Source organism: Cibotium barometz, chromosome 20 (assembly GCF_041138505.1).
Source record: "Cibotium barometz isolate CiBa-2024 chromosome 20, ASM4113850v1, whole genome shotgun sequence".
Lineage (NCBI taxonomy): Eukaryota > Viridiplantae > Streptophyta > Polypodiopsida > Cyatheales > Cibotiaceae > Cibotium > Cibotium barometz.
Genome location: NC_141065.1, coordinates 31,402,929 through 31,429,890, shown reverse-complemented (window position 1 = coordinate 31,429,890; position 26,962 = coordinate 31,402,929). Strand labels below are relative to the sequence as shown.

The 26,962-nt window shown below is 45.5% G+C and overlaps 1 protein-coding gene across 2 annotated transcripts; it reads right to left on the bottom strand.

Moving 5' to 3' along the window:
- Positions 1 to 639: 639 nt before the first annotated feature.
- LOC147627789 (nuclear transport factor 2-like) lies at positions 640 to 26,522 on the bottom strand. 2 transcript variants are annotated; one of them, XM_086814758.1, is made up of 10 exons: positions 26,327 to 26,522; positions 26,105 to 26,171; positions 25,834 to 25,977; positions 25,037 to 25,337; positions 24,687 to 24,952; positions 2,242 to 2,449; positions 2,033 to 2,154; positions 1,878 to 1,940; positions 1,700 to 1,772; positions 640 to 1,613 (listed from the first exon to the last, which is right to left on the bottom strand). In XM_086814758.1, exons 2-10 carry the CDS (start codon positions 26,156 to 26,158, stop codon positions 1,321 to 1,323), a joined length of 1,524 nt encoding a protein of 507 aa, XP_086670884.1. In that variant the 5' UTR covers positions 26,159 to 26,171; positions 26,327 to 26,522; the 3' UTR covers positions 640 to 1,320. The 2 variants fall into 2 exon arrangements, with proteins under 2 accessions (XP_086670884.1, XP_086670885.1); XM_086814759.1 differs by having other exon boundaries at positions 26,101 to 26,171; positions 26,327 to 26,511.
- Between the last annotated feature and the right edge of the window lie 440 nt (positions 26,523 to 26,962).

The window sequence follows — 26,962 nt, the reverse complement described above, 5'->3', positions numbered from 1 at the left end:
AATGTAATGCATGCATTTACTCAAAATTAGATGCACAGTACTACTAGCTAGAGTCATTACCACAGGCTGCGAGCTATTTAAACTTGCAAGGATTCATGTGTCTTGCAAAAATATACTATGTTCAGTAGTAAACTACAATCACCGAGAAGTTGATGAGTCTTTAAAAAATCCACACTGACGTATAATCTTGCACCCTCCACCTCAAACCACACTCTCCACCCAAGCAAACACCTCTTCTCATCCACATACAAAAGTTCCTCCCCGCAACCACTGATCTTCTGCTCACTCAACGTACAGAATGCATTTAGTCAAAGAAAACTGCCACCTAAGGGAAACCACAGATGGCAAGGTAACCTTTTCACCAGTAAAAAAACGATGCATATACATACAAAGAACATTCTTGGAACACATTTGTGACAAGCAAAGAGTACTTCAAGAAAATGCTAGAAAAGAAGTGTTGCACCCACATAAAGCACAAGCAAGAGTGGAGGAGGAACTAACCCATAAACTCAATATTGGTGAGAATACAAACAAAGGTGCACCCATGCCTACTGTAGTTCTCCATCTTGACCTGTTGCAAATTTTCCTGATATACTAGATCCTGGATTTTATAGCACATCACCCACCAAAAATCAATAATGCTGAAGGACAAAAATTCCATTGAGGCCTTTACAGGCAAGTGCCAATTGCTAATAAGCAAATGATGCTACTGTAAGGCTGTGTGGACACAAGTTCTAAAATTAAAAACAGCCATGTACAATCACAACTATTTGCTACCTGTGATGAACTATAGAAGAGTTGCTTGACCATTGTAAAATTTCTTGTAAATGGCAGCCCCCATATTAATATTAGTACAAGTCTCATTATAATCCACAAGTCCCGTTAGAATCCATTGTACAGAAAGAGAATGGGCATCATGCCAAAGCAAGGGTTACTGATAATCTACAAGAGTATAACCGTCGGTAGAAGTTAATTGTCAAACTAAAGAAAGTCTTAAAAGTCTCAATGGTAGGGTAATTCGAGCAAAACCCATCTGTTAGCACTTCAAAAGTGTGGGCCATCGGAATAGTTGCAAAATTGTGGGCAAAATCTTTGCCCGGGTGCACCTATTCTTAGTATGGCTGCAATAAATTAAACCTAAACGCCAGCCTAGATGGGTTGCAATGGTATGTTAAACCCATGCATAACACACCACCTCTAAAGCATGCAGCTCTAGCCTAGAGTCTAGATCTAGCATAGGAGTTTCATACTAGAGTTTACAATGCGGAAAGCCTCCAGCAGATTCATCGATTTTCAACCTCCTCATTCTGATGCAGACCCTCACCCACGTCCTACTTGATTCCCGCCACCCCTTCTCACAGGCCGAGGCCCGTTCCAGCCCTGGCTATCAGCTCTGCGATATCCATTGACAGTGTTAGAATTGGATCCATAGTTAGAAGTATAGGAGGCATTCCCCCCACCATAACTTCCACGACCTGCACCACTGCCACGTCCAACATCCCTGTCAAAATCCTGTCCACTCCCTCTCACAGAGCCTCGACCTCCAAAATAGCCTCTGCCCCGCAACCCATCGTTTTGGTAGCCCCTGCCTTGATTGAATCGTCCCCTGCCAGCTGTAAATACAGCTTATCACTTGTAAGACTAACAGTTTAGGCAAGCTAAACAATAAGCAACACTTTAAAAGGTAGCCTCTGCTCACCTCGTTGAGCCATTGGCATTGGCTTCTTCTCCTCCACATAGATTTGGCGTCCGCCGATAAGAATGGGAGAAGCCTGCACCAAAAATCTTCTAGCCATTGAGATTTGGTGTGGTTGAATTAGCTTGTATAGCTCACTGTAGCTTCCATAAGTATTAATGCCCTACCAGTACAAGCATACCTCTATCACACTTTGGGCTGAGCTGGGTTCATCGAACTCAATGAAGGCAAAACATACTCCTATCTGCATCCAATCACCAGAAAAGCTTGTCAAATTCTTGCCTGTACAAAACTTGAGGCTGCACCCAAAAAAGGAGGAAAGAGATCATCTGTCACCCTCTGATTGCGGAGGTTAACACCTCCAGGCTTGATGGTCCCAAACTTGTTGAACTCATCTTCCAGGTCTGATACCGTGATGTTCAAAGGGAGATTTTTCACATAGACAGACCGCCCATCACCTGAAAATCATCCGATGGAAGCTCTGTAAGGGGCCACATCAAAAAGTTGGAAAACTTTCCCCATGAAAGACTATTCAAGGACTAAACCTTCAAGTTCAGTAGCGGTGCTTTCATCTGGTCCTTCAGAAGCCAAAACTGCTCCATCCGATGAGAGACTTGTTGCAACTGATGCATGGGTGGGTTGCATCACTTGGGAAGCTGTTGAATGACGGTCAACTTGAGCTGGCACAGGCTTTAGCCCCAGAGTCGGAGGAGTGGCTGCTGAGGCACCAGATGCATCACTCTGAACTCGAAGCTGAACACCACAAAAAGGACAGGTATTATGCACTAAACCCTAGGCTAGAGACACTTGACTCGTTTACATCATTGCTTACACGTAATTACGAAGGTTTAATTGAATATTATATCCAACGTCCTCTCATAATGTCCGGTTCTTACAAGACTCACAAGACCAGGACTCAAGACTATAAACCTCATTGGTTGAGTTTGTTTGATGGGCAACTCCCATTTGTGAGCCTCCACGAAGGACATGGGGATACTTGCACCCATTAGCATAGGAACAAGGGCTAGAGAATTAGGCATTTTTTATTTATATTTATGTAATAATGGACAGGTCTTGTGGCATGTTTGTGGCCGCCTTGTAGGCTGCCTAGGTGGCACCCTGGTGGCTGCCACCTGGCAGCCCTGTTGATCACCACCCTTGTGGTCATGAAGCTACCACAATCCTTCGGCCTTCCTGAAGCCGCCTATACCAGATGCTCGACTACATCATCGCTGAATTATTGGCTGTGCACCATTGCTTGCTCATGTCACCTCTTCACCTGCCTGACCAGTTCCTAAACACCCTCGAGCTGTTGTAAACTGCCCCCTAGCAGCATATGGATAGGCACCTCACTCCCCCCTTCGTTGGGAATATCAAGCATTATCCATCCATTGGGAATGCCACTTTAGCCTAATGATGTAAAGCCTAAGTAAGTGTAAGAAGTCAAAAGCCCTAGAATCTACCGGAACAAGGCGCCTAGCTCAAGTGGGGTTAGGAGAATTCCAATCACCATAAAGAGAGCCAAATTGTAGGAGAGGTGCCTAGATTCATGGGATGAAGATTAGGGATGATTAATCCACCATTAGGTGGTAATACCTTGAGCTAAACACATGTACTCATGGCTATTTAAAGGCCTCTAATCCATGGAGATTAGTGTGGGTGCCATTATCATCATCTTGCCCTCATTACGTTTATCTTTGCGTTATTAGTGTTAATCACCTCACATTAGAGTAGCTCACAATGCTTAGTGTGCTTCCATGCCTAAATATCATGTCTAAGTGTCACTCCTATCCACCCTAAGCCATCCAAACATCATAATCAACACCCTTCTCACTCACTCACTCTTTTAAGGCTCTCAATTCCCACACAAGGTGAGGGATGCAACCAACAATGTTGAAGATTTCTGACTAACATTGTACAAAGGTTATTTTATTTATTTTTAATTGCAATTCTTATTCTATCAAGTGCACATTGATTGTCGGAATTTATTCCACTACCATCTCAATCTATGACTTATGCGAGCTTCTATCTTGGTTGGGGTCCATTCCCTCATTAATTTCACAAGATCCCAACATAAAGCCATAGCAACCTAATGATTACTAAAACATGACCAACGACTAAAATATGCACCAACAACTTTGCCCTCATGGGGACCTTGGATTCGGAATCACCCTCCCATGAGAGCCTTCATGTGGATTGTGACATCCCCAAGAGCGCCCGCACACACACATACGCATAGAGTGCACACAGAAAGCAATAGGCAACGGATTCACCTCCCAACTGTAGGCTCGCTACACCGAAACACCCCCGAGCTTGGGAGAGAGAGACCCACACACCACATTAACATGAGGCCTTCATCAAATCATGAGACCACCTCACAGTCAGCCCACCACCATGCACATCCCATATCACACAGTACCAGACTCCAGTCTACAAAGCTCGGCAACCCTAACCCAACTCCAAGCTAGTTTAGATCCAGACACACACAAGGTGAAACCGATCTCGTCAAGTGGGAATAGACTCCGTTGGACACCCACACGCGTAATAGCACAACTTAATATCACAATTTGAAATGGACAACTTAATAACAACTGCAAATTGAAATGAAATAGATGGACACCAGCACTAGGGCCGGAATGGGCCGACGCCCCCCCTCAATATATGATATATTATTGGGAGTATTTAACAAATACAATGCTCCATGGGTTCAATGAACCAGATGATGTCCATGTACAAATGAATATAGAGGCTCGAAGTAGATATTCGAAGGAGAGCGACCACTTGAGTGGTCCGGTCTCAACGGTCCTGTGCCTTCACTGGAATCCGCGGAGAGCGCCCCACTGGTGTTCCAGGACCACGCACAAACAGGCGCTCCCGTATTAACGCCTGGCCCTCCCGATCTCGACACCTTTGGACTGTGGTTCTCCAAAAGCTTGGACTACCCGGCACCGAACGGGTGTGAGCGGTGAGAGAATCCTTTATCAGATTTACAACAAAGTTCTTTACTTAAAATCTGAATTCACTTACTTGTAGCTCGCAGATGGAAGACCAATACCCGAGGTGTCTGTGTGCAGCTACTAGTGGTGGACACCAAGACACAGCAGCCTGTCGAGAAGGATGAGGAGGAGCTGCCTGTGTAGAAGGTGTAGCCACCTAGGAGGTGCAAAGCCACCGGTAGCCGTCTATGGATAGGAGGTGTAACAACCTGTAGAGGAGAGGAGACAACCACCTGGCTGCAAGAGATGGAGCAGCTATGCAGAGTAGACAGCCGCCTGCTGGAGAGGAGCAGCAGCCGCCTGGCTGTGAGAGCACAACCGCCTGTGAGGTGGTACAGAAGTAGCCGCCTGGCTGCAACTGCTTGGGAAATAGACGGAGCAGCCTCCTTTGAAGAGGAGCAGCCAGCTGAAGAAATCACAGCCGCCTGCTGTGTGCAGCCGTCAACTGTGAAGGTAGAGGAAGAGTAACCTGAAGATGCAGGTAGTGCACAGTCGACTATATTGGCAGAGGAGCATAAACAACGCCACCAGCAGAAGGCACAGCCGCCTGGCTGCAGCCTGCGCTACCTGCAGAAGAGGGCAGCTTGCTGGAGAACAGGCGCAGCCACCTGTAGCAAGTACAGCCGCATGTATGGGTAGTGGGCAGCCCGCTGGAGAACTAGCGCAGCCACCTGCAGCAAGTAAAACCGCCTGTCATGGCCCTGTGAAAATGGAACAGCACAAGTGTGGGCATGGTGGTTGTTGAGTCAGAATATTTTATGATTCACATGGGGGGTGCCCGGACAGAGTTTAAGATGTGTGGACATCCCTAGGTGTGAAGGGGGGGAACTAGAACATTAAACTTTTAATGTTTATTAAAGTTGCCCCTAGGCCTTAGTGGCCCTAGGGAACTTTTAAAGTTTGGGGGCCCTAGGATTTTTATGGGGAGGAGGCCACTCCACTTTTGGAGTGAGTGCTTCTCTCTCCTCCCTCTCTCTCTTCTTTTTGGGAAAAGGAATCGTGGAGCTTTCATGCGCTTGTGTACATGCGTGGAAAAGCTGAAGAGAAGGGTCGTTGGAGAAGTCGTGCTGCTGCTGCTGCTTTTCTGAGTGCAAACCAGCCGTATAGCACTGTACGGCCAGATCTGCTGCAAGTACTCTTTCTTTCTTGGTACAGATTACGTACAGGAGCTGCTGCGGGTCTTTTTCTCTGCTGGACAGGTTGCGCACAGGCTCTGTACAGGCTGTGCAGACAAGTACACAGCAGGTACAACACTGTACGACTGCCGTACAGTGTACGGACAGTCCAGGTACAGCACTGTACTGCTGCTGGCGGCGCAGGACAGATTCTGGACAGATTGACTGCGCAGGTTCAGGCGAGTCCAGGTGCTGGCTGCAGGCGGCGTTTGCAAGTACAACTCCTGGCACGTATCCCGAGGTAGTACAGACGGGTACGGGGCTGTTTTTCAGATCTGTACTTTCAAAGACAGCATAGAAGTGAACACAAGGAGGAGGGTACAGACAAGAACAAACACATGTGTGAAGCACGGTTGTGGAAACAAGTGCCTGCAAGTACAGATTGGTACCGTTGCTTCCTCCAGTGCTGTCTCACGAGCTGATTTTGGTAAGCTCCTCATCTGTTCATCTATCTCTCTTTCTACTGCTTGATGTCTGTTGTTGCAGATATGAGCTATCTGGCCCCTTGTGAGAGGAGGGGTATGGCAGATTGACAAGGGTTGAGACAGAGTTTGGACAGCATATGTAGGTATGAGCTGAGATGTTGGATCATGTACTTGACTTATGCCAGATGTATGCTCATGGCTGCCCTGCTTAGTGGTCTTGGCTGATCAGAGGGAGGCACAGTGTGTTATTGTGAAACACAAATCTGTGTGCATAGATCCTCTGTGCTAAGAGGTATTGTGGGCCGTCAGATTGGACATACAGGTGTAATCTCTTGGCTGATTTTTGTTGTACTCAGCCATTCATATTATTGGAATTGAATAAAGAAATACCGCAAGGGGCGCCAAGCTTTGGGGCCAACAGGTGTCGCTTTGTTTTCAGATTTGGGCACTCTAGCTCCAATCTGTTCTGTTTTCTCATCTAGACTACAAGTGGACGGGTGACTGCTAGTCTACCGCACTCTGGTTTCTATCAGAGGCCGGTTTCAAGGTTCCGCTGCCGGGACCAATCATCAACTTTCTGAAGGGGGTGAGCTCGTGGTTGCTTTGAAGAAAGCCATCGCTGAAAAATTCAGCAAACATGTCTGATACAGAGGATGAGTACTTCTATCATGAAGAAGAAGAGCAAGAGACTTCTCCTGAGAGAGATGTATCTGAGGATATTTTTGCAGGAAAACAGGCTGCAGATGTTGAGCCTTATGAGGATGTAACACAGCCAGAAGATGTGCATGGTAAAGAGGATGATGATGCTTGGTTCAAAGATCGCTTGGCTAGTGTTATGGATGTATTTATGCAGCTCACACAGAGTGAGAGATTTGCTGAATTTATGAGATCCCGCACAGAGCCCGAGAAAAAGAAGAAGAAGGTTCGTTCAAAGAATCTTCCACAGGGTCATAGTGGTGCCATCCCACAGGAACCATCTTTTGGCCAGTTTCCGAACATGCAGCATGCTTATGGTGCAAACTCTCAGAGTTCCTTCTATGGACAGCCACCTATTCCTCATCAAAATATGCATCCAGGTTATTTTGGTGGTGGCTCAGTGTTCCAATCTATGACTGGGTGTTACCCTCAGGGAGGCATGGGTATGCACGGGCCTTTTGGAGCTAATTTTCAGCCTGGTATGCAGGGGAATATGTATGGTGGTATGCAGTCCGGTATGCAAGGAAATATGTTTGGAGGCATGCAACCTGGAATGCAAGGCAATATGTTTGGTGGTATGCAGCCAGGTATGCATAATGGAATGTTTGGAAACATGGCTGGAATGTATGGTATGCCTGGTGTGGGAATGGAAAATGTTGACCCAATGATGGGCATAAATGTTGGGGGCAGCAATCTTGCGAAACCACTTCCATATGATAATCTAACGCCTATGGGAAAGGCGAAGGATTACAAGGAAGGGGGAGCTGCAGTGAAGTTTGATACTTTCAGTGGGGCCAAGGATAAACTTAAAGCACTTACCTTTTTACAGCAGTTTGATGCTGCTTTTTCTGGTGGGAATTACACAGAGTCCTCTAAGGTGAGGAAAGCTGCCACTTTTCTTAAGGGCAATGCTTTGCAGTGGTGGTCTACTCTTCTTTTGCAGGGCATAGCACCCACCACATGGGTCCAATTTAAACAGGTTTTCTCTTCCGTATGGCTCACATCTACATTTGAGGTGGATGTTATGACCGCATGGCACAAATTGGATGCTTCAAAGTGTGATAGTTTGGAGGATTATAACAAGAAGTTTTGGGAAGCTTTACTCCCAGTGACTTCTTATCGTGCGGTGCCATTATCTGAGCAGTTAGAGAAGTATTGTTGTGGGCTGCCCAAAGAGGTACGAGATTATTGTATAAAGACAAGAGTAACGAACATGTCACAGATGATTGAAAATGCTATGACAGCTAATGCGTTACTCACAGGTGGTTCATCTGGGTTTAAAGGCAGTAAGAAATTGAGCAAGAAAGCTGAAAAATTTGGGCATGCTTCTCGTGATGCTAAAGGGTCCTCAGAGACAAAGTATAAGAAGTTGCCAATGCCCAAGAGGACTTCTGAGGAAAGACAGGCTTTGAGAGATGCTCATAAATGTTTTTACTGTACGGAAGAGGGACATATGTCATTCAATTGTCCCAAAAGAAAGTCCCAAAAGGACTTTGACAATAAAGGAGAGCCCAAGCCAAAGAAACAAAAGCCTTCTCCAGGCTTAGTTCCTGGTCTTGTGGGGGGAACAGCCAGGTGGTGAAGCCACAAAGTTGTGCAGGGCATGGGGCAAAGTGAGAGATCAGAATGCTTTGATCTTCTTTGACACAGGTGCTAGAGCCAACTTCATTTCACCAGATTTGTCTGGCTCATTGGGGATTCGCGCAGAGGAGATGGGGCCGTTACATGAGGCTAATATGGCTTGTCCAGGGTATGCAGAACCCATTCCTCCTATTATTGGGAAGCTTCGGCTTCATTTGCAGGGTTATGTGGACAGCGAAGAGTTCTTCATCATGCCTTTGGATGGCTGTGATGTTTTGTTGGGGATGCCATGGTGCCACAGGGTACATGGGGTGGTGGATACTTACAATAGGAAGATCACTCTGACTCATAGAGGGAAAGAACATGTATTGGATGTAAAACTCAAAGGGGAATCTGTTCCTATTGTATCCGCTTCGGCGATTTCATCAGTAATGAAAAAGCATCTTTCCGCGTACTTGATTTATGTAAAGGATGCACAGGATGATGAGTCTAAGTCTAATTTGTCTATGTTAGATAAGGACAGGACTGATTTCTTATGTGGGTTTCAAGACTGTTTTTCCGAGTCATTGCCAGGAGAACTTCCTCCTGAGAGGCCAGAAGATCATGCCATTGATCTGATTCCTGGTAGTACTCCACCGAATAGACCGCCGTACTGTGTTAGTGCAGCCCAACAGGAAGAGATTATGAGTCAGGTACAGGAGCTATTGAATAAAGGGTTGATACAGCCTAGCTCATCACCCTTTTGCTCACCTGTACTCTTGGTGCAGAAGAAGGATGGTTCTTGGCACATGTGTATTGATTACAGGGCGCTGAACAAGAATACCATCAAGAATCGATTTCCCATACTGAGGATCGATGACATCTTGGACCGCTTACAGGGCTCCACAGTTTTTAGTCGTATTGACTTGAAAAGCGGGTATCATCAGATACGCATTAGACCCGAGGATGTGCATAAGACAGCATTCCGAACCACCTTTGGGTTGTACGAGTTCTTAGTTATGCCCTTTGGTTTGACAAATGCGCCTGCCACATTTAACAGAATGATGGACAGGATTTTCAGGCCTCATAGAGAGTTTGTGGGCACATTCTTTGATGATATGATTGTGCATTCACAAACTGAGGAAGAGCATAGAAGGCATTTGGCCATTGTGTTTGCAGAACTCACAAACCATAGGCTGGTTGTTAATGGCAAGAAGAGTGACTTCTTTTTGCAGGAGATACATTTCTTGGGGCATATTGTGTCTGCGCATGGAGTCCGTATGGATCCAGCAAAGGGGGAAGCAATACTTAATTGGCCAGCTTTGAGGACCGTGCATGATGTACGCAGTTTTCTAGGATTGTGTTCCTATTACAGGCGTTACATACGGCACTTTGCTGAAATTGCTTCGCCTCTTCATGCTTTGACGAAGAAAGCAACTCCGTTTAGATGGGCTGATCGGGAAATTACAGCATTCAAAAAGCTCAAAGAAAAGCTTACTTCGGACCCAGTATTGGTGTTACCGGACCTCCGAAAGGCTTTTGTTGTCCAGTGTGATGCATGTGGAAGTAGCACTGGTGCAGTTCTCATGCAAGAGGGACATGTGATAGCCTATGAGAGTAGAATATTGCAAGATGCTGAGAAGCATTTACAGGTTTATGAGAAAGAGATGTTGGCTGTAATTCACGCTCTTTCTACATGGAAACACTACTTGCTTGGGGCTGATTTTACTATGCAGACAGATCATCAGACCTTGCGATATTTCCTCACGCAGACTAAGCTTTCAGAGAAGCATATGCGTTGGGCAAACTTTTTGTCAATGTTTCACTTCCAGATTGTGCATGTGGAAGGCAAAAAGAATGTAGTGGCAGATGCTTTGTCACGCAAGCCACAGGTCTCTGCAGTTTCACTTGCTTATCATCATGAGCTTGATGAAATGAAAGAGCAGTATGCCCATGATGAGGACTTTGAAAGGTTGTATGATCAGATGTCTGAGGGTCAGCGGCATGAGCACTATACACTCAGAGATGGGTTTTTATTGATGCATGGCAGACTGTGTGTTACCAGGCCATTGCGACTCAAGGTTATGATTGAAAGTCATGCTCCACCGTATGCAGGTCATAGAGGTATTGACGCCACGGTCAAAGCAGTGGAGACTTTCTTTTATTGGCCAACCTTGAGAAGAGATGTTGATGCCTTTGTGAGGCAATGCATCGTATGTCAGAAGGTAAAGTTTGACCGTCAGAAGACACCAGGGTTATTACAGCCTTTACCTATTCCAGATAGACCTTGGGAGAGCATTGCCATGGATTTTGTATTTGATCTTCCACGGACACAAACGGGAAATGATGGCATCTGGACTATCATATGCAGGTTCAGTAAGCAGGCTCATTTCATTCCCGTGCATAAGACGATCAAAGTGGATCATATGGTGAAGTTGTTCATGGCGAACATCTTTAAATATCATGGCTTGCCTACGTCTATCATTAGTGATCGTGATCCACGGATGACGAGTTTGTTCTGGAGAGGGTTGTTTGACAACATGGGTACAACTCTCAAGTTTTCATCGTCATTTCATCCACAGACAGATGGTCAGTCAGAAGAGGCTAACTCTACCGTGTTAGATCTTCTCAAGTGTTATGTGTTAGAGCACAAGCAACAATGGGAAAAGTATCTTCCTTTGGTGGAGTTTGCATATAACAACACTGTACATACCTCGACAGGCAAGGCGCCTTTTGAGATTGTAGAAGGAGGGAAGAAGGTACCACCCATTTTGCATACAAAAGATAAGATCTTTGAGGCTGATCAGTATGTGGAGAGCTTGGATCGGAGAGTTAAGTTGGCACTCCAGAAAACTCAGCAGAAGCAAAAGAAAGCCGCAGACCGTCACAGACGTGATTTACAGTTTGCATTGGGTGATTGGGTTCTTTTGCGCTTTGAAAAGGCTAGACTCAAGAAGATGAAGGGTAAAGAGCGCTTATTCCCTAAGTTGAGCATGCGATATTATGGGCCTTTTCAGGTTTTGGAAAAGATTGGTGAGGTAACCTATTGTTTGAAGTTACCAGATCACTGGAGGATTCACAATGCTTTTCACGTGAGTCTTCTTAGACCTTTCCGTGGGGATGTGCCTGAGGATGTATCAGATGAGGCTCAGCCGGAAGTTGAGGAACTTGATGAGGTTCTGATTCCAGAGCAGATACTGGCACATAAAGAAAGGAAGGTACGAGGTAAAGTTTCCCGTCGCTATCTTGTGAAGTTCAAGAACTATTCACCGATGGATGCGAAGTGGATGGAGGAAGGTGACTTAACAGATTCACCTCAAGTTTTGCAGCTTTATCTCGATGCCCTTGAGTTAGAGCCGACTCTTATTGTGGCTCATTCAGGTTCAGCAGAGCATGGGTCTGGAGCATTACCTGATGCTCAAGAGGGGGGTAGCACCTCCACTCCCTTGATACAGACAGGCTCAGATGACATCTAGAGGTCGCTTGGTGCAGTTTTTATCTCACCCGAAGGTACTGATGGCTAACAGTACATCTGTTTATGGGACTTCTATGATATATGTGTACTAGTCACATGAGATTTTTGTGGATATGTATGGTTCACAGTGGTATACAACTTGGACTATTACTATGCCATTGGTTTGCAGTGAATGTTGATACATGTGTATGGCTTAGAGAGATTGGGACACTGATCTTGCCATATTGTATATTTCACTTTGGATATTTTGATGCATCACCAGAATGCAATCGAGGACGCTTGCCATTTTTCAAGAGGGGGGTATGTCATGGCCCTGTGAAAATGGAACAGCACAAGTGTGGGCATGGTGGTTGCAGAGTCAGAATATTTTATGATTCACATGGGGGATGCCCGGACAGAGTTTAAGATGTGTGGACATCCCTAGGTGTGAAGGGGGGGAACTAGAACATTAAACTTTTAATGTTTATTAAAGTTGCCCCTAGGCCTTAGTGGCCCTAGGGAACTTTTAAAGTTTGGGGGCCCTAGGATTTTTATGGGGAGGAGGCCACTCCACTTTTGGAGTGAGTGCTTCTCTCTCCTCCCTCTCTCTCTTCTTTTTGGGAAAAGGAATCGTGGAGCTTTCATGCGCTTGTGTACATGCGTGGAAAAGCTGAAGAGAAGGGTCGTTGGAGAAGTCGTGCTGCTGCTGCTGCTTTTCTGAGTGCAAACCAGCCGTACAGCACTGTACGGCCAGATCTGCTGCAAGTACTCTTTCTTTCTTGGTACAGATTACGTACAGGAGCTGCCGCGGGTCTTTTTCTCTGCTGGACAGGCTGCGCACAGGCTCTGTACAGGCTGTGCAGACAAGTACACAGCAGGTACAACACTATACGACTGCCGTACAGTGTACGGACAGTCCAGGTACAGCACTGTACTGCTGCTGGCGGCGCAGGACAGATTCTGGACAGATTGACTGCGCAGGTTCAGGCGAGTCCAGGTGCTGGCTGCAGGCGGCGTTTGCAAGTACAACTCCTGGCACGTATCCCGAGGTAGTACAGACGGGTACGGGGCTGTTTTTCAGATCTGTACTTTCAGAGACGGCATAGAAGTGAACACAAGGAGGAGGGTACAGACAAGAACAAACACGTGTGAAGCACGGTTGTGGAAACAAGTGCCTACAAGTACAGATTGGTACCGTTGCTTCCTCCAGTGCTGTCTCACAAGCTGATTTTGGTAAGCTCCTCATCTGTTCATCTATCTCTCTTTCTACTGCTTGATGTCTGTTGTTGCAGATATGAGCTATCTGGCCCCTTGTGAGAGGAGGGGTATGGCAGATTGACAAGGGTTGAGACAGAGTTTGGACAGCATATGTAGGTATGAGCTGAGATGTTGGATCATGTACTTGACTTATGCCAGATGTATGCTCATGGCTGCCCTGCTTAGTGGTCTTGGCTGATCAGAGGGAGGCACAGTGTGTTATTGTGAAACACAAATCTGTGTGCATAGATCCTCTGTGCTAAGAGGTATTGTGGGCCGTCAGATTGGACATACAGGTGTAATCTCTTGGCTGATTTTTGTTGTACTCAGCCATTCATATTATTGGAATTGAATAAAGAAATACCGCAAGGGGCGCCAAGCTTTGGGGCCAACAGGTGTCGCTTTGTTTTCAGATTTGGGCACCCTAGCTCCAATCTGTTCTGTTTTCTCATCTAGACTACAAGTGGACGGGTGACTGCTAGTCTACCGCACTCTGGTTTCTATCAGAGGCCGGTTTCAGCCGCCTGTATGGAGAAGGCAGCGCATCCTACTGGAGATGGACACACAGCCGCCTGCAAGAAGGTACAGCCACCAGTCTGAAGAGGAGAAAGTGGCGCAGCCTAAAGAGGCGTGGAGGAGCAGAGCCGCCGGCTACTGAGATGGTGGAGATGGAAGCGCACGATCCTGTCTGTCGAGAGGAGAAGGGTGGTCATTTTTGTAGATGTTGGAGGGGAGTTAAACGATTACAGCTGGCCGGCTCCCCACGTTTGCATGGGGGCGGCCAGCTTCATGGTGTAGTGTGGGTTGGTGGCCATGCACCCACCCCCACACACACAAAGGGTTAAGTGTGGCTCCCCACCTTGGCCCATATGTGGGTGCCCCTAATGGGTGCCCACTTTTAAATGAAATGTGAACTTGTAACCTTATAAAATGAAAGATTAGAAATAAAACTATTAAACCAACAAGTGCAATACACTTACCACCTGTTCACACGCAACAAAACTCATCAGAAGACAGAGCAAACTTCACGACTCACTGGCAGGCGTCCCCGCTCAGTAAGTGGCACGTCAAGCAGGCAAACACAAGAATACAAGTCATGCGAAAACAGTTTCAAACATGCAAAAGATGAGTGCATGTGCAAATAGTATCATGGACATATCTCCCGTTCATGGAACAAGTACAAAATATCTGTCAGGCACAAAAATGGCACGACATAAAACATAAATCCTGGTCTTCCTATGGAGTGACAGTCCCATAGGTAAAACAAAGTTCCAGGCACGAGCCTCCCTATGGAGTGACAGTCCCATAGGCAAGACACGGCACAAATACTGGCTCTTCCATGGCGTGACAATCCCATGGATAGAACACAGTCCAGGTCATACACGGGTGGCACCAGTCTCGCTCCCGTCCATACGACACCATCCTGCTAACACACGGGTGCCACCATTCTGGCTCCCGTCCATGTAAAGCAAAAATACTGGCCCCTTCACATGAGACACCGGTCTGGCCTCAAGTGAACGAGACACAAATCTGGAGATGGACCAAATGGTCGGCCAATTGGTGACATCCCCCCGGGCTTCTAAAGAGTTGTCCTCAACTCAAAAGCCTCAAGATATGCCTGCAACAACTATGGGTAGTCAACAAAATAATCCTCATTTACCCACTTTGCATCAATAGGCAAATAATTTTTAAACTTCGCAAGGTATCTCCTGGAAAGCTTTCCTACAAGTAGCTTTCTCTCCTTGTGAAAGACAATCTGTTCTGGCTGGAGGATCTCCTCAAGCTCATCAATCTCTGGTGGAGCTTCTGTGACAGGCTCGTCAGGATCTGGCCCCACATATTTCCGAAAAAGACTCACATGAAATGCATTGTGAATCTTCCAATGACTAGGTAAAGCAAGCCTGTATGACATTTCATTGATCTTTTGAATCACCTTGAAGGGTCCATAATAGCGAGGAGAAAGCTTAGAATATGATTCTTCTCGTCCTGGCCTCTTCCGAAGCCTAGCCTTTTCAAATTTCAGCAAAACCCAATCACCTTCTTTGACTTGCATGTCCCTTCTATGCTTGTCAGCAGCCATTTTATGCTTATCTTGTGACCTTGCAATGGCTGTCCGCACCTGAGCAAAGGCTACATTCAAGTCACGAACATATTCATCAGTTGCAAAAATCTCATCCTTTGTACGAAGGATGGGTGGCAATACCACTCTGCCATAAATAATCTCAAACGGAGCCTTTCCCGTGTGTGACATTCCTCCATAACCTTTGGACGCAAATCCTTCACGACACATAGGCAATTATCCTTCATAAGATGACCCTCGTTGATAACATAAGAGGCATGTGAATGACCAGCCATCAAATCAGTCCATATATGGCAAAAATCAGCATCCAAATAATACAAATCACGCATAGCAGATAAGTCCCCATGAGAGGCCACTGACACTGCAGCTACATAAGGCCTCCTGGATAATGCATCTGCTACCACATTTTTCTTTCCTGGAGTATGCACAATCTGAAAATGAAACATGGAAAGAAAGTTTGCCATTCTCATCTGCTTCTCCGAATGCTTTGTTTGAGATAGAAAATATCTCAAGCTTTGATGATCTGTCTTGACTACAAATTCAACCCCAAGAAGATAATGTTTCCATATCTTTAAGGCATGAATTACAGCCAAGAGCTCGTTCTCATAGATATCCATATGAAGCTCAGCATCATGCAAACGACGGCTCTCGTATGCAACTGCATGCCCTTCTTGATTTAGGACAGCTCCTAGACAATCGCCACAAGCATCACATTCTACCACGAATGATTTTTGCAAGTCGGGAACAATCAATACGGATCCACATATGATAGCATGCTTGAGTTACAAGAAAGCATCCTGTTCTTTTGAAGTCCATTTGAAAGTGGTTTTCTTCTTTGTGAGATCATGTAGAGGGGTGGCTATCATAGCAAAATGTCTTATGAAATGCCTATAATATGAACATAATCCCAGAAAACTACGTACTTGATGTACATTCAGCAATTCTGCCCAATTTCGAATGGTCTCTATCTTTGCAGGATCCATTGTTACTCCATCCTTGGATACAATGTGACCCAGATAATGTATCTCTGAAAGGAAGAACTCACTTTTCTTGGCATTAATGAAAAGTTTATGCTTCCGCATCTCTTCGAACACTGTGACCAAATGAGTTCTGTGTTCCTGCTCATTCTTGAAGAAAACCAAGATATCATCAAAGAATACTCCTGTAAATTTGCAATGGGATCGGAATATCCTATCCATCATACGATTAAATGTAGCAGGAGCATTGGTGAGACCAAAGGGCATCACCAAAAATCATATAATCCAAAGGCTGTCCTGAATGCAATTTTATGGACATCTTGTGGCACCACTCGTATTTGGTGATAACCACTCTTCAAATCAAGACGGCTGAAACAAGCCGAACCATCAAGCTTATCCAAAATGTCATCAATACGCGGAATTGGGAATCTATTCTAGCTGGTAAGCTTATTTAAAGCTCTATAGTCCACACACATGCGGAATGAGCCGTCTTTCTTTTGAACAAGAAGCACAGGAGAGCAATAAGGTGAGGAACTAGACTGAACCAAACCTTTCTCTAAAAGCTCATTTACCTGCTTCATGATCTCTTCTTGTTGTGCGGCACTCACACGGTATGCGGGTTTGTTAGGTGAAGAACTACCTGGCACCAGATCTATGCGATGATCTTCGGGCCTTTGGGGAGGTAATTCACCTGGCAGTGCATCAGCAAAACAGTCGTTGAATGCATGAAGAAAATTCAACCTATCATAAGTCATAGCATCCACATTTTGATGACTTGGTACAATGCTATCACGAACAAAAACCAAGTACGTAGAAAGACTCTTTTTGATTGCTTTATTAATTTGGATGTGAGATACAAGTGGGATGGAATCCCCTTCTTTGCCAGCATCAATGAAATGCATGCGGCCTCTATGCATAAAAGAAATCATGTTGGTCTTGTACTCTTTGTGGGGCTCAAGCCTATGATGCCATGGCTTGCCCAACAATACATCACATTCATTTAGTGGTGCAACTAAGAAATGTTCATTATCAAGGTAGCCCTGGATATGTATGCGCAACTTCCCTATCAATGGGGTAACCTGCACCTCTTTACCAACAAAAGCAGCTTCGGCTTCAATCTGAGGTCCCATGTTCTCAACCTCAATACCCAAGGCAGATGCTGTTTGTATAGAGATGAAGTTATCGGTTACACAGTCATCAAACATGAATAAGGCGAGCTGATCCTTGATTTAACCCCAAGCCTTGCATACCGATTTGTGTTTCCCTGCACATCGGGAACTGCATGTACATTAGCCTTGGTCTGCTTGTCCTCGTGCTTAGGTTTGCGGTCAGGGCATTGTCGAAACATATGCTCTTTGCTACCACAAGAAAAACATTTTCCCTCCTTGGCATATTGCTCTCTTTGCTCCGGGGTCAAGCCGAATTTGTTCTTCTTTGGGCCCTAATCTTTAAATGAGGTATTTTCAGCTTTACCTCCCTTGTGGATCTCCCTGAAGTTCTTTTTAGGTGGCTGTCCACCTTTTTGCAGATTTGGGACAGCCTTGTCTTTCCTCTTTGAACCGCCTTGATCCTGCTTAATTTTGAGCACCAATTGCTCCGTAGCAAGAGCAGAGACTATGAGCTATTGCAAAGTATGTTTCGGGTGCAATTCAATGCCCGAACGATAAGCTGGTTGCAATCCGGAGCGAAACTTCCTCTTTCTTTCATCCTCAGTGATTTGCATAAAAGGAGTAACCTCCAGCAACACTTTCCAAAACTTGTTGACATACTGTTGCACACTTTCATTATCTCTTTGGTCAAGTCTATCCCACTTTTGGGTGAGAGTTTGCTCCGCATTTGGTGGCAAAAACTGAGCATAGAATCTGTCCTTAATTCCTTCTAGGTGCAAATGGGATCCTTGGTGATCTTTTCAGTGATCCACCAATGAGCAACGGTCCCTTTCAAAAACATGCTAGCATGGCATACTTTAGACTTCTCAGTGAAGTCCTCATCGCTAAAAGCAATGTCAAACTGTGCCACAAATGCTAACACTTTGGAAGCATCATGCTCTCCATGAAAAACATAAAACTTAACGGACTTGTCACCTACTTTAAATTCCTCGAGCTTTCTGGCATGAGGCTCATGGTCCTCTCTTTTTCTTTTCTCCTTATTCAACGGGGCAGCCCTATCTGCATGGGCTCCATGGGCCATCATGGAAGTTTCATGAAGCACGGTGGCATGTGCTCCACGAACTTGAGAATCGGATGCATGTGACTTTCCTGCATAAGGCAATGTCTCTCCATGAGACAACTCAGAAGGCAAAGCTCTTCTAGTGGCAGACCTGTCACCCCTACCATGGGATACATGTCTTGAATGCATGTGACCATCATGCCCTGCATGAGCACTAGCATACATATACCTGTCAGGCTTTGTGCCTTGTGGAGAAGATGCATGACGAGAGGTGACTGTCACCTCTTCCTTTTGCATAAATGACCTCAACCTTTGAGATGCGGGATCTCCATGCTTCAAGCGAGGTGGATTTCTGAATTTCAGCTCTCCGTCTTCCCCCTCTTTGATGTCACCTTTGCAGAGGATGTAAGAAAGTGCCAACTCCCTTGGCTTCTTTCTCACTTCCCGTGCCATGGACTCAAAAGTCACATCTACCATTGCATCGGCTTTCCTTGCTTCAATGGCACTTTGCACATGGAGATCTTCATGCAAAAATTTTAGCTCTTGCTCTTGTGCCTGCAAAAGCTTTCTCATATGCTCCATTTTAGCCCTCATTGCATCAGGCTCTTCTTCTAGCATGACTGTCTTTCCTCGAGACAGTTGTCCCTTTGAATCACTATCATTTACCCTTTCAAGGGGGTTGTGCCTTCCTCGTAGAGCATCAGACCACGCGAGGCACTTGATGGGCCCCTCGAATTAGGCACTTCCAAAGGGTTGCCTTGGCTGTCCATTGTGTTAAGTGTGCTAAAAGCGGGGTGTCCAATACATACGTTCGTTTCCCCAATAAGAAGAGGAAAACAACCGTGCTCTGATACCAATGAAACCGATCCCGTCAAGTGGGAATAGACTCCGTTGGACACCCACACGCGTAATAGCACAACTTAATATCACAATTTGAAATGGACAACTTAATAACAGCTACAAATTGAAATGAAATAGATGGACACCAGCACTAGGGCCGGAACGGGCCGACCCCCCTCTCAATATATGATAATTATTGGGAGTATTTAACAAATACAATGCTCCATGAGTTCAATGAACCAGATGATGTCCATGTACAAATGAATACAGTACCAAATAAGAGGCTCGAAGTAGATATTCGAAGGAGAGCGAGCCAAAATGTGGTACAAGATATTGAAATGTGGCATAAAAGGATTGGATATGTGAACATACAAAAGTTAAAGAACATGCAGGCAAGAGGCATTGTTGGTGGGCTGCCTAGTATGATGGGAGTATACATGTATGTGATGCTTGCCAGTTTGGAAAGCAAGCAAGGTTGCCATTTCCTAAAGAAGGCAACATGAGTAGAAGGCCACTTGAGGTTGTTCATAGTGATGTATGGGGTCTTGCACAAAGCCCATCCATTAATAGCAGTAGGTATTATGTGACATTCATTTGATGATTTCAGCAGAATGACTTGGATTTACTTTCTCAAAGAGAAGAGTGAAGTGTTGGGAAAGTTTATGGACTTCAAAGCTTTTGTAGAGAAGCAGTATGGCTGTTGGATAATATGTTTACAGATGGAGGTGGTGAATACACCTCACATGCTTTTGGACTTCTTGAGAAAGAATGGCATAAGAAGGTAGCTAACTTGTAGGTACATACCTCAACAAAATGGTGTTACTGAGAGGAAAAATAGTCATTGGTGATGTGGCTAGGCACTTGAGTGGTCCGGTCGCAACGGTCCTGTGCCTTCACTGGAATCCGCGGAGAGCGCCCCACTGGTGTTCTAGGACCACGCACAAACAGGCGCTCCCGTACTAACGCCTGGCTCTCCCAATCTCGGCACCTTTGGACTGTGGTTCTCCAAAAGCTTGGACTACCCGGCACCGAACGGGTGTGAGCGGTAGAGAGAATCCTTTATCAAATTTACAACAAAGTTCTTTACTTAAAATCTGAATTCACTTACTTGTAGCTCGCAGATGGAAGACTAATACCCGAGGTGTCTGTGAGCAGCTACTAGTGGTGGACACCAAGACACAGCAGCCTGTCGAGAAGGATGAGGAGGAGCTGCCTGTGTAGAAGGTGTAGCCACCTAGGAGGTGCAAAGCCACCAGTAGCCGTCTATGGATAGGAGGTGTAACAACCTATAGAGGAGAGGAGACAACCGCCTGGCTGCAAGAGATGGAGCAGCCGCTATGCAAAGTAGACAGCCACCTGCTGGAGAGGAGGAGGAGCCGCCTGGCTGTGAGAGCACAGCCGCCTGTGAGGTGGTACAGAAGTAGCCGCCTGGCTGCAGCCGCTTCTGGGGTGGCTCAGCCACCTGGGAAATAGAGGGAGCAGCCTCCTTTGAAGAGGAGCAGCCAGCTGAAGAAATCACAGCCGCCTGCTGTGTGCAGCCGTCAACTGTAAAGGTAGAGGAAGCGTAACCTGAAGATGCAGGTAGTGCACAGTCGACTGTATGGGCAGAGGAGCATAAACGACGCCACCAGCAGAAGGCACAGCCGCCTGGCTGCAGCCTGCGCTACCTGCAGAAGAGGGCAGCTTGCTGGAGAACTGGCGCAGCCACTTGTAGCAAGTACAGCCGCCTGTATGGGTAGTGGGCAGCCCGCTGGAGAACTAGAGCAGCCACCTGCAGCAAGTACAGCCGCCTGTATGGAGAAGGCAGCGCAGCCTGCTGGAGATGGACACACAGCCGCCTGCAAGAAGGTACAACTGCCAGTCTGAAGAGGAGAAAGTGGCGCAGCCTAAAGAGGCGTGGAGGAGCAAAGCCGCCAGCTGCTGAGGTGGTGGAGATGGAAGCGCACGATCGTGTCTGTCGAGAGCAGAAGGGTGGTCGTTTTTGTAGATGTTGGAGGGGAGTTAAACGATTACAGTCGGCCGGCTCCCCACGTTTGCATGGGGGCGGCCAGCTTCATCGTGCTTATATAGGACTTTGGCGCTATTATTAACTCCCTTATGGGACTATTGTCTAGCTCTCTCAATAGCTAGTTGCTTGTCCAAAGAGATTCATCCACAATTCATTCAAGATTCTAAGTCCATAATTTAACCCTCTCAAATGGTGCCTTATTGAACTCAAAAGGATGAGAGCTCCCAAAGTTGAAAATAGCATGTGAAAGCCTATTGTGCTTTGAGATTTTGACTTATATACAACTTAAGTTATGACATTCTTTAATTACTTTGCTTGGCTCGGCCCCGTCGAGACCACAAATGACCCCTCGGCAGCACAGCAACATTGGCTGACACAGGGAGTCCGGGCGACTTTCATTGAGGACTTTTAGCGAAGACTCTGGGGCAGCTTCCATACTCGGAAGATCCCCTTCTTTCTCTGGCTCTTAGCCCATCAGAGCTTAGCAGTGGACACGTGGTTGGCGATCGCAAGCAGACAAGCAAGTTGTTGCCACTGCGGTAGCCCTAAGGAGGGCCGGAGACATTGCTTGTGGGACTGCCCCAAGGCACAATAGGTATGGCGATGCATCCTCCGTCTATTCACCTCCAATCCAAGCATTGCCCGCACTGTCACATGGGGGGTTGTAGCTTGGGTTACGGAGGCGAGTAAGCCCTTGCTTTACAAGGATGATGGACAAGGCCTTGCATTGTGTCTCACTTAACATGTAACGACTATAGCAACAGCTCCGGTGCAGCCTTGGACTCCAGAGTTACACACTAGCTCGCAATGGGAGATCATCAGCAACATAGAAGCTTGGCACATCTAGCGAGCTCGATGTAGTGAGGCGGTCAACGGCTTGATTCCTCCACCACCCCACCCCCAACGGAGCTCATCCATTCCATTTGGGTGGATCTCATACACACCCTTCAAGGCCGTTTTGAGCGCTTGACCGATGATTCGGAGCGCGTGCAGCAACGATGTTAGGTATCCATGCATGAACCCCCGAACACTTTCTATCCAGGGAGAACGGTAGAGCTTCTTGGCACTACACGCCCCGAGTGTGGCTTTTTCCTTAGCCTCTAGTTGTAGCCTCCCTGCGATAGAGGGGCCAACCGAGGAGGGAGCCCCCTTCCTTATCTCATATGTATATTTGGATTGCTTTTTAGCAGTGTTGTATTCAGCTGTACAGCTGGTTTTTCTATATAACTAATAGAAGGATCTTTCTTTCTTTCTTTCTTTTTTTGGGGGGGGGGGGAGAGAGAGAGAGAGAGAGAGAGAGCTATGGGCATTCACACTTGTCCACCCCCCATAACTCACTTATTTCCTAGTCTAGCCTCTAACTCCTTATTCTCCTAGCTTCTAATTCAATAAATATGACCTAGCCACATCCTTGGGCATACCCTAGTGCAATCACAAGCATCTAGCATTACATTTATCCATTCATTGCATGTCAAAAAATTTCGATCTTTCGGTGCTGGGAACACACCTTTCATTGATGTAGACCTTCAAACCACCTTGAATGACTATATTTTACCATCTTGTTGGTATCTTTTGCCATGTGCACCCGTCTTGGACACCCATTTATGAAATCAATAATGCATGTGTACTTAACCCTCATGGCAAGAGTCACCATTTTTGGGATTTACGAGATCTACGAGCATTTATCAACACTTTACTAATTTATGAGGATTTAGAACTTTTGGACAAGCTTTCCTATCACCCTCGACATCCTTGTGGACGGTCAAAAACAAGACTCAAGCTTTGGATTACACGCGGCTTATGCCCGCCCCTATGAAACAATCAACTCAAAGATAAAAAACATTGAATATTTTAGCATGGAAGCTATGAAACAATCAACATCAAGACAAAAAACATTGAATAATTTCATACAAGTGCCCGAAGTTTCCTAAACGTTTCATTCATAAGAGGGATTTACCCGATCAAACAAAGCATGTGTATGCTGCCTATTTTATGCCAAAAAGATTGAGGTCCGATTGCCACGAGACTGCGATGGTCCCAACCTAGCATCCCATAATACTACTAGGCCAAACCACCCACCTTGCAGCTCCAGAGTCCATGGGCCACGAGATCCTCCACGCTTCCTTTTGGTAGCCCCACGCCATCGATGACTACTTGACCTCTTGTGTCTAATAAGTGACCCCAAGGTCACTTATATAGAAATAACCTAGCTATTATTGACCCCTGCTTTATTTATTATTAGCTTTCTTGCTATATTTAAAAGCTTTTAGCCATTTTTAGCCATTGTTAGCCCTAGAATATTATTTATAAGCTCTAGACCTCCTTTTGCTAGCGCCCTTAGCCCCTATGTGAACCCTCCAAGTCCACACGCCCTAGCTAAGCCTTAACCCTAATCTTGGATTAAACCTAAATCTAATCCTAGGTTAGCACACACCCCTAGCAGGCTAGCCCTAATCCTAGGCATGTTGAGATGTAACAATCTAGGCCCTATCCGGCTGCCCATAGCACTGTCCAGACTCATGCACAAAGATATGCTGCCAAGACAAATCTTCATAGATAAACCATCCAAATTAAATTCTCACACTTCTCTAGAGGTAACAACACACTCATCCATGATGAAGGCTAGCACTAAAGAGAAAACACACACCCGCATATGCCACACGCATGGTAGTTGGTTACACAATTCAACCACTTTGAATAGAAAGAACTAGCTGGCCACAACTTGGACAAAGACTGCAAAAGAAATCTCCATGTCCGTCAATACGGCAAAAAAATATACCAAAGGAAAGTTCGAGTAATTTCCCAAACTTAATAAAAACTAAAGTGTGATCTTCACTCCATGAGAGTCTACTCACATAGCTTCTTCAATCTTCAACTCCATCATGCATAGATATAGAATGTATTTAAGAGCTCTCGTCTTATGAGAGTGTAATTAGCAATATGGTTTGATGTGTTCAGTCTATCCCGTTACTCATTTGTAATTAAGATTAATCCTTATTAATTATTCATTATTTGCAACGGATTGTGTTTGACCCATCGTAACATTGCAAATGAACAACAAAAGCCTTTGCAACAGCTTGAAGAAGACAGTACATACTGCTGAGGCATACGATTTCTTGGGTGCTTCCTCTGGATTTGACTCTTCCACAGCAGGAGGGAGCTGCTCTCCGTAAGATGAAGCCACATCATCTTCTTCGGGGCTGATGTGTTGAGTCTATCCCTTTGCTCATTTGTAATTAAGCTTAATCCTTATTAATTATTCATTGTTTGCAAAGGAGTTGTGTTTGAACCATCGTGACATTGCAAATGAACAACAAAAGCCTTTGCAACAGCTTGAAGAAGAAGATACATACTATAGAGGCATACGATTTCTTGGGTGCTTCCTCTGGATTTGACTCTTCCACAGCAGGAGGGAGCTGCTCTCCAGAAGGTGAAGCCACATCATCTTCTTCAGGGGGTGATGTGTCACCCATATCCTCAACATTAATCTCTTCACTATCGGGGACCTCATCCTCCAAAGGAGCCTGATATTGTTGTTCCACCGGAAGTGCCTCTTCTAGGGATGAACTTGAATAATCGCTGGTTTCGATTTGAGGAGAAGGCTGGGAATCAACCTCTCCTGGATCCAAAATATTCGTTAGTGTTATAATCATACATGCTGGCTTAGACAAATGTGACAGCATTAGACAAAAGAAAATATTACCTTGCTCTGGTGCTGAGATGTGCTGCTCTACTTTGCCATTTGACATAGGGACAACAAGAGGCTGGAGAGGCTCCGGTTCACCATCCAAGTACCTGAACATGTCATTCAAGACAAAATACCCTACCTCCTGCGGTGCTAAGAAAAAGGTTTGGACAAAATTGCGTTTCGGCAAGCCGTGGCTGGACAGAGAACGAGTCACCATTACAAGCACACTACCATTCAAGGACTCCAGAGAATCAACAGTCTTGATCTCCGCACGAAAATCTCTGTAATCCAGGGACATGATCTTCTGGTCAATTCCCTGCAAAAAAATACTAAGTTATCAAAAGACCAGTCATCAGAATAATAGTAGATTCTTTATAGCATCAGTTATGGTGGATGTGTTGAATAAATATAGATACATGATGATCGTTTTGGATGTTTTTTGTGTATAACTACGGTCATAAACCACATCATAAACCATGTCATGGATGTGTCACACAATCATAAGGGTACACTGAGATTGAGTTGAATATTTGAGATGTGCGATTATGATCATAAACAGTGTACTGGATGTGTTACATGAATATTTGAGTATATCAACATTGTGATGAATATTGATATGTATGATTACGATCATAAACCAGATCATGGATGTGTTAGATGATCGTGTGGGTAATCAGGATTGTGTTAATCATGTGGGTAAGTCGTATTGATGTGCGCATGATTGAGGTTTAAAGTATGAACATAAGATGTGTTGAATGAGTGTGGGTATACAACCATATCATGGATGTGGTACAGGATGAAAATTTACTTACAGCCTGGGAAATGACAATGTCGATGGCACCACTGGGTCCCGCCTCTGCCCGAGAAAGAATGCTTTGATCTGTGTAGAACCGATGGACCACCTCAGGAGACTGGAGGAGCACATTATAATACTTGCTCACGAAAGTGTTTCCAACCTGGAAAGGGACAACTAAAATCAGTGGAAATGGGGTTTGGGGGCGGGGGAGGGGGAGGGGGAGGGGGAGGGGGAGAGGGAGAGGGAGAGGGAGAGGGTGCGTCTCTTCAAAATATGTGCTTACTTACAAGACTAGCAGTCGTACGAATGGCTGGAGCGGCGCTGCCTGGTTTGCTTGCCATGGATTATGAGAAACTGCAGGAAGAAAGGAAAAAGTGAGTTTTTCTTTGAAAGGTCGGAAGGCAGCTACTGTTAAACCCTGAAATCTTGCAATGGAATCTCAAATCTAGCAAGCACAGGCACATGAAAGAAGGGGTGAATGATTGAATGGAGGTAGATAGAAGCTTTACCTTGAGATCACAATCCCTGTGCAAGACAGAAGAACAGGAAATTCTCCTGCCGAGAGAAACCCTAGAGTTGATCCAAGCTGTGAATCGCGCGCGATCTTGACACAAGCGATGGGGTAGCGGGGCAGGCGTACAAACACGCTCTAGCTCACGCTCGACACTCGTTAGTTTAAAAACAGCGTCCATTAAAGGCAGCTTCGGAATAATTATCCAAAGGGTTAACCACGGTTTACTTAACCCTTGGAACTCTACCTTTAATCCCTCACTTTTATTAACTACCATAAAAGTTCTTAATCAAAAGGAGCAAACCTTTTTGATCCAATGATGATCAAGATATCTTGAAATAGATGATGGATTAAATTTTTTCGTCCCAATCCTTCACTTTAATTATATATAGTAAGATGAGAGATAAAGGTTTGTATCCTCATACATCAATTCAATTCAAGGGCTGTTAGAAATGGAAAGCCCATCATTCAACTTACCATTCCAATTCAAATTCACATTAGTATAATTTTGGAGCTTTCTCCCCTCTTTTTCTTTATAAAAACCTGAGGCTAACTTACGTAAAAAACTGACCTCGGGCTAATGAGGTGATAGCTCAACTGCTGAAGGTGTTTGCCTAGAACAAAGAGATACTGA

Coding starts and splice junctions, on each gene's coding strand:
- LOC147627789 (XM_086814758.1), bottom strand. CDS start 26,158: ATGGCAAGCAAACCAGGCAGCGCCGCTCCAGCCATTCGTACGACTGCT. Junction 2,155..2,241: donor CACCGCTACTGAACTTGAAG/GTTTAGTCCTTG, acceptor GATGATTTTCAG/GTGATGGGCGGTCTGTCTAT. Junction 1,773..1,877: donor CAGCCCAAAGTGTGATAGAG/GTATGCTTGTAC, acceptor TTTTTGGTGCAG/GCTTCTCCCATTCTTATCGG.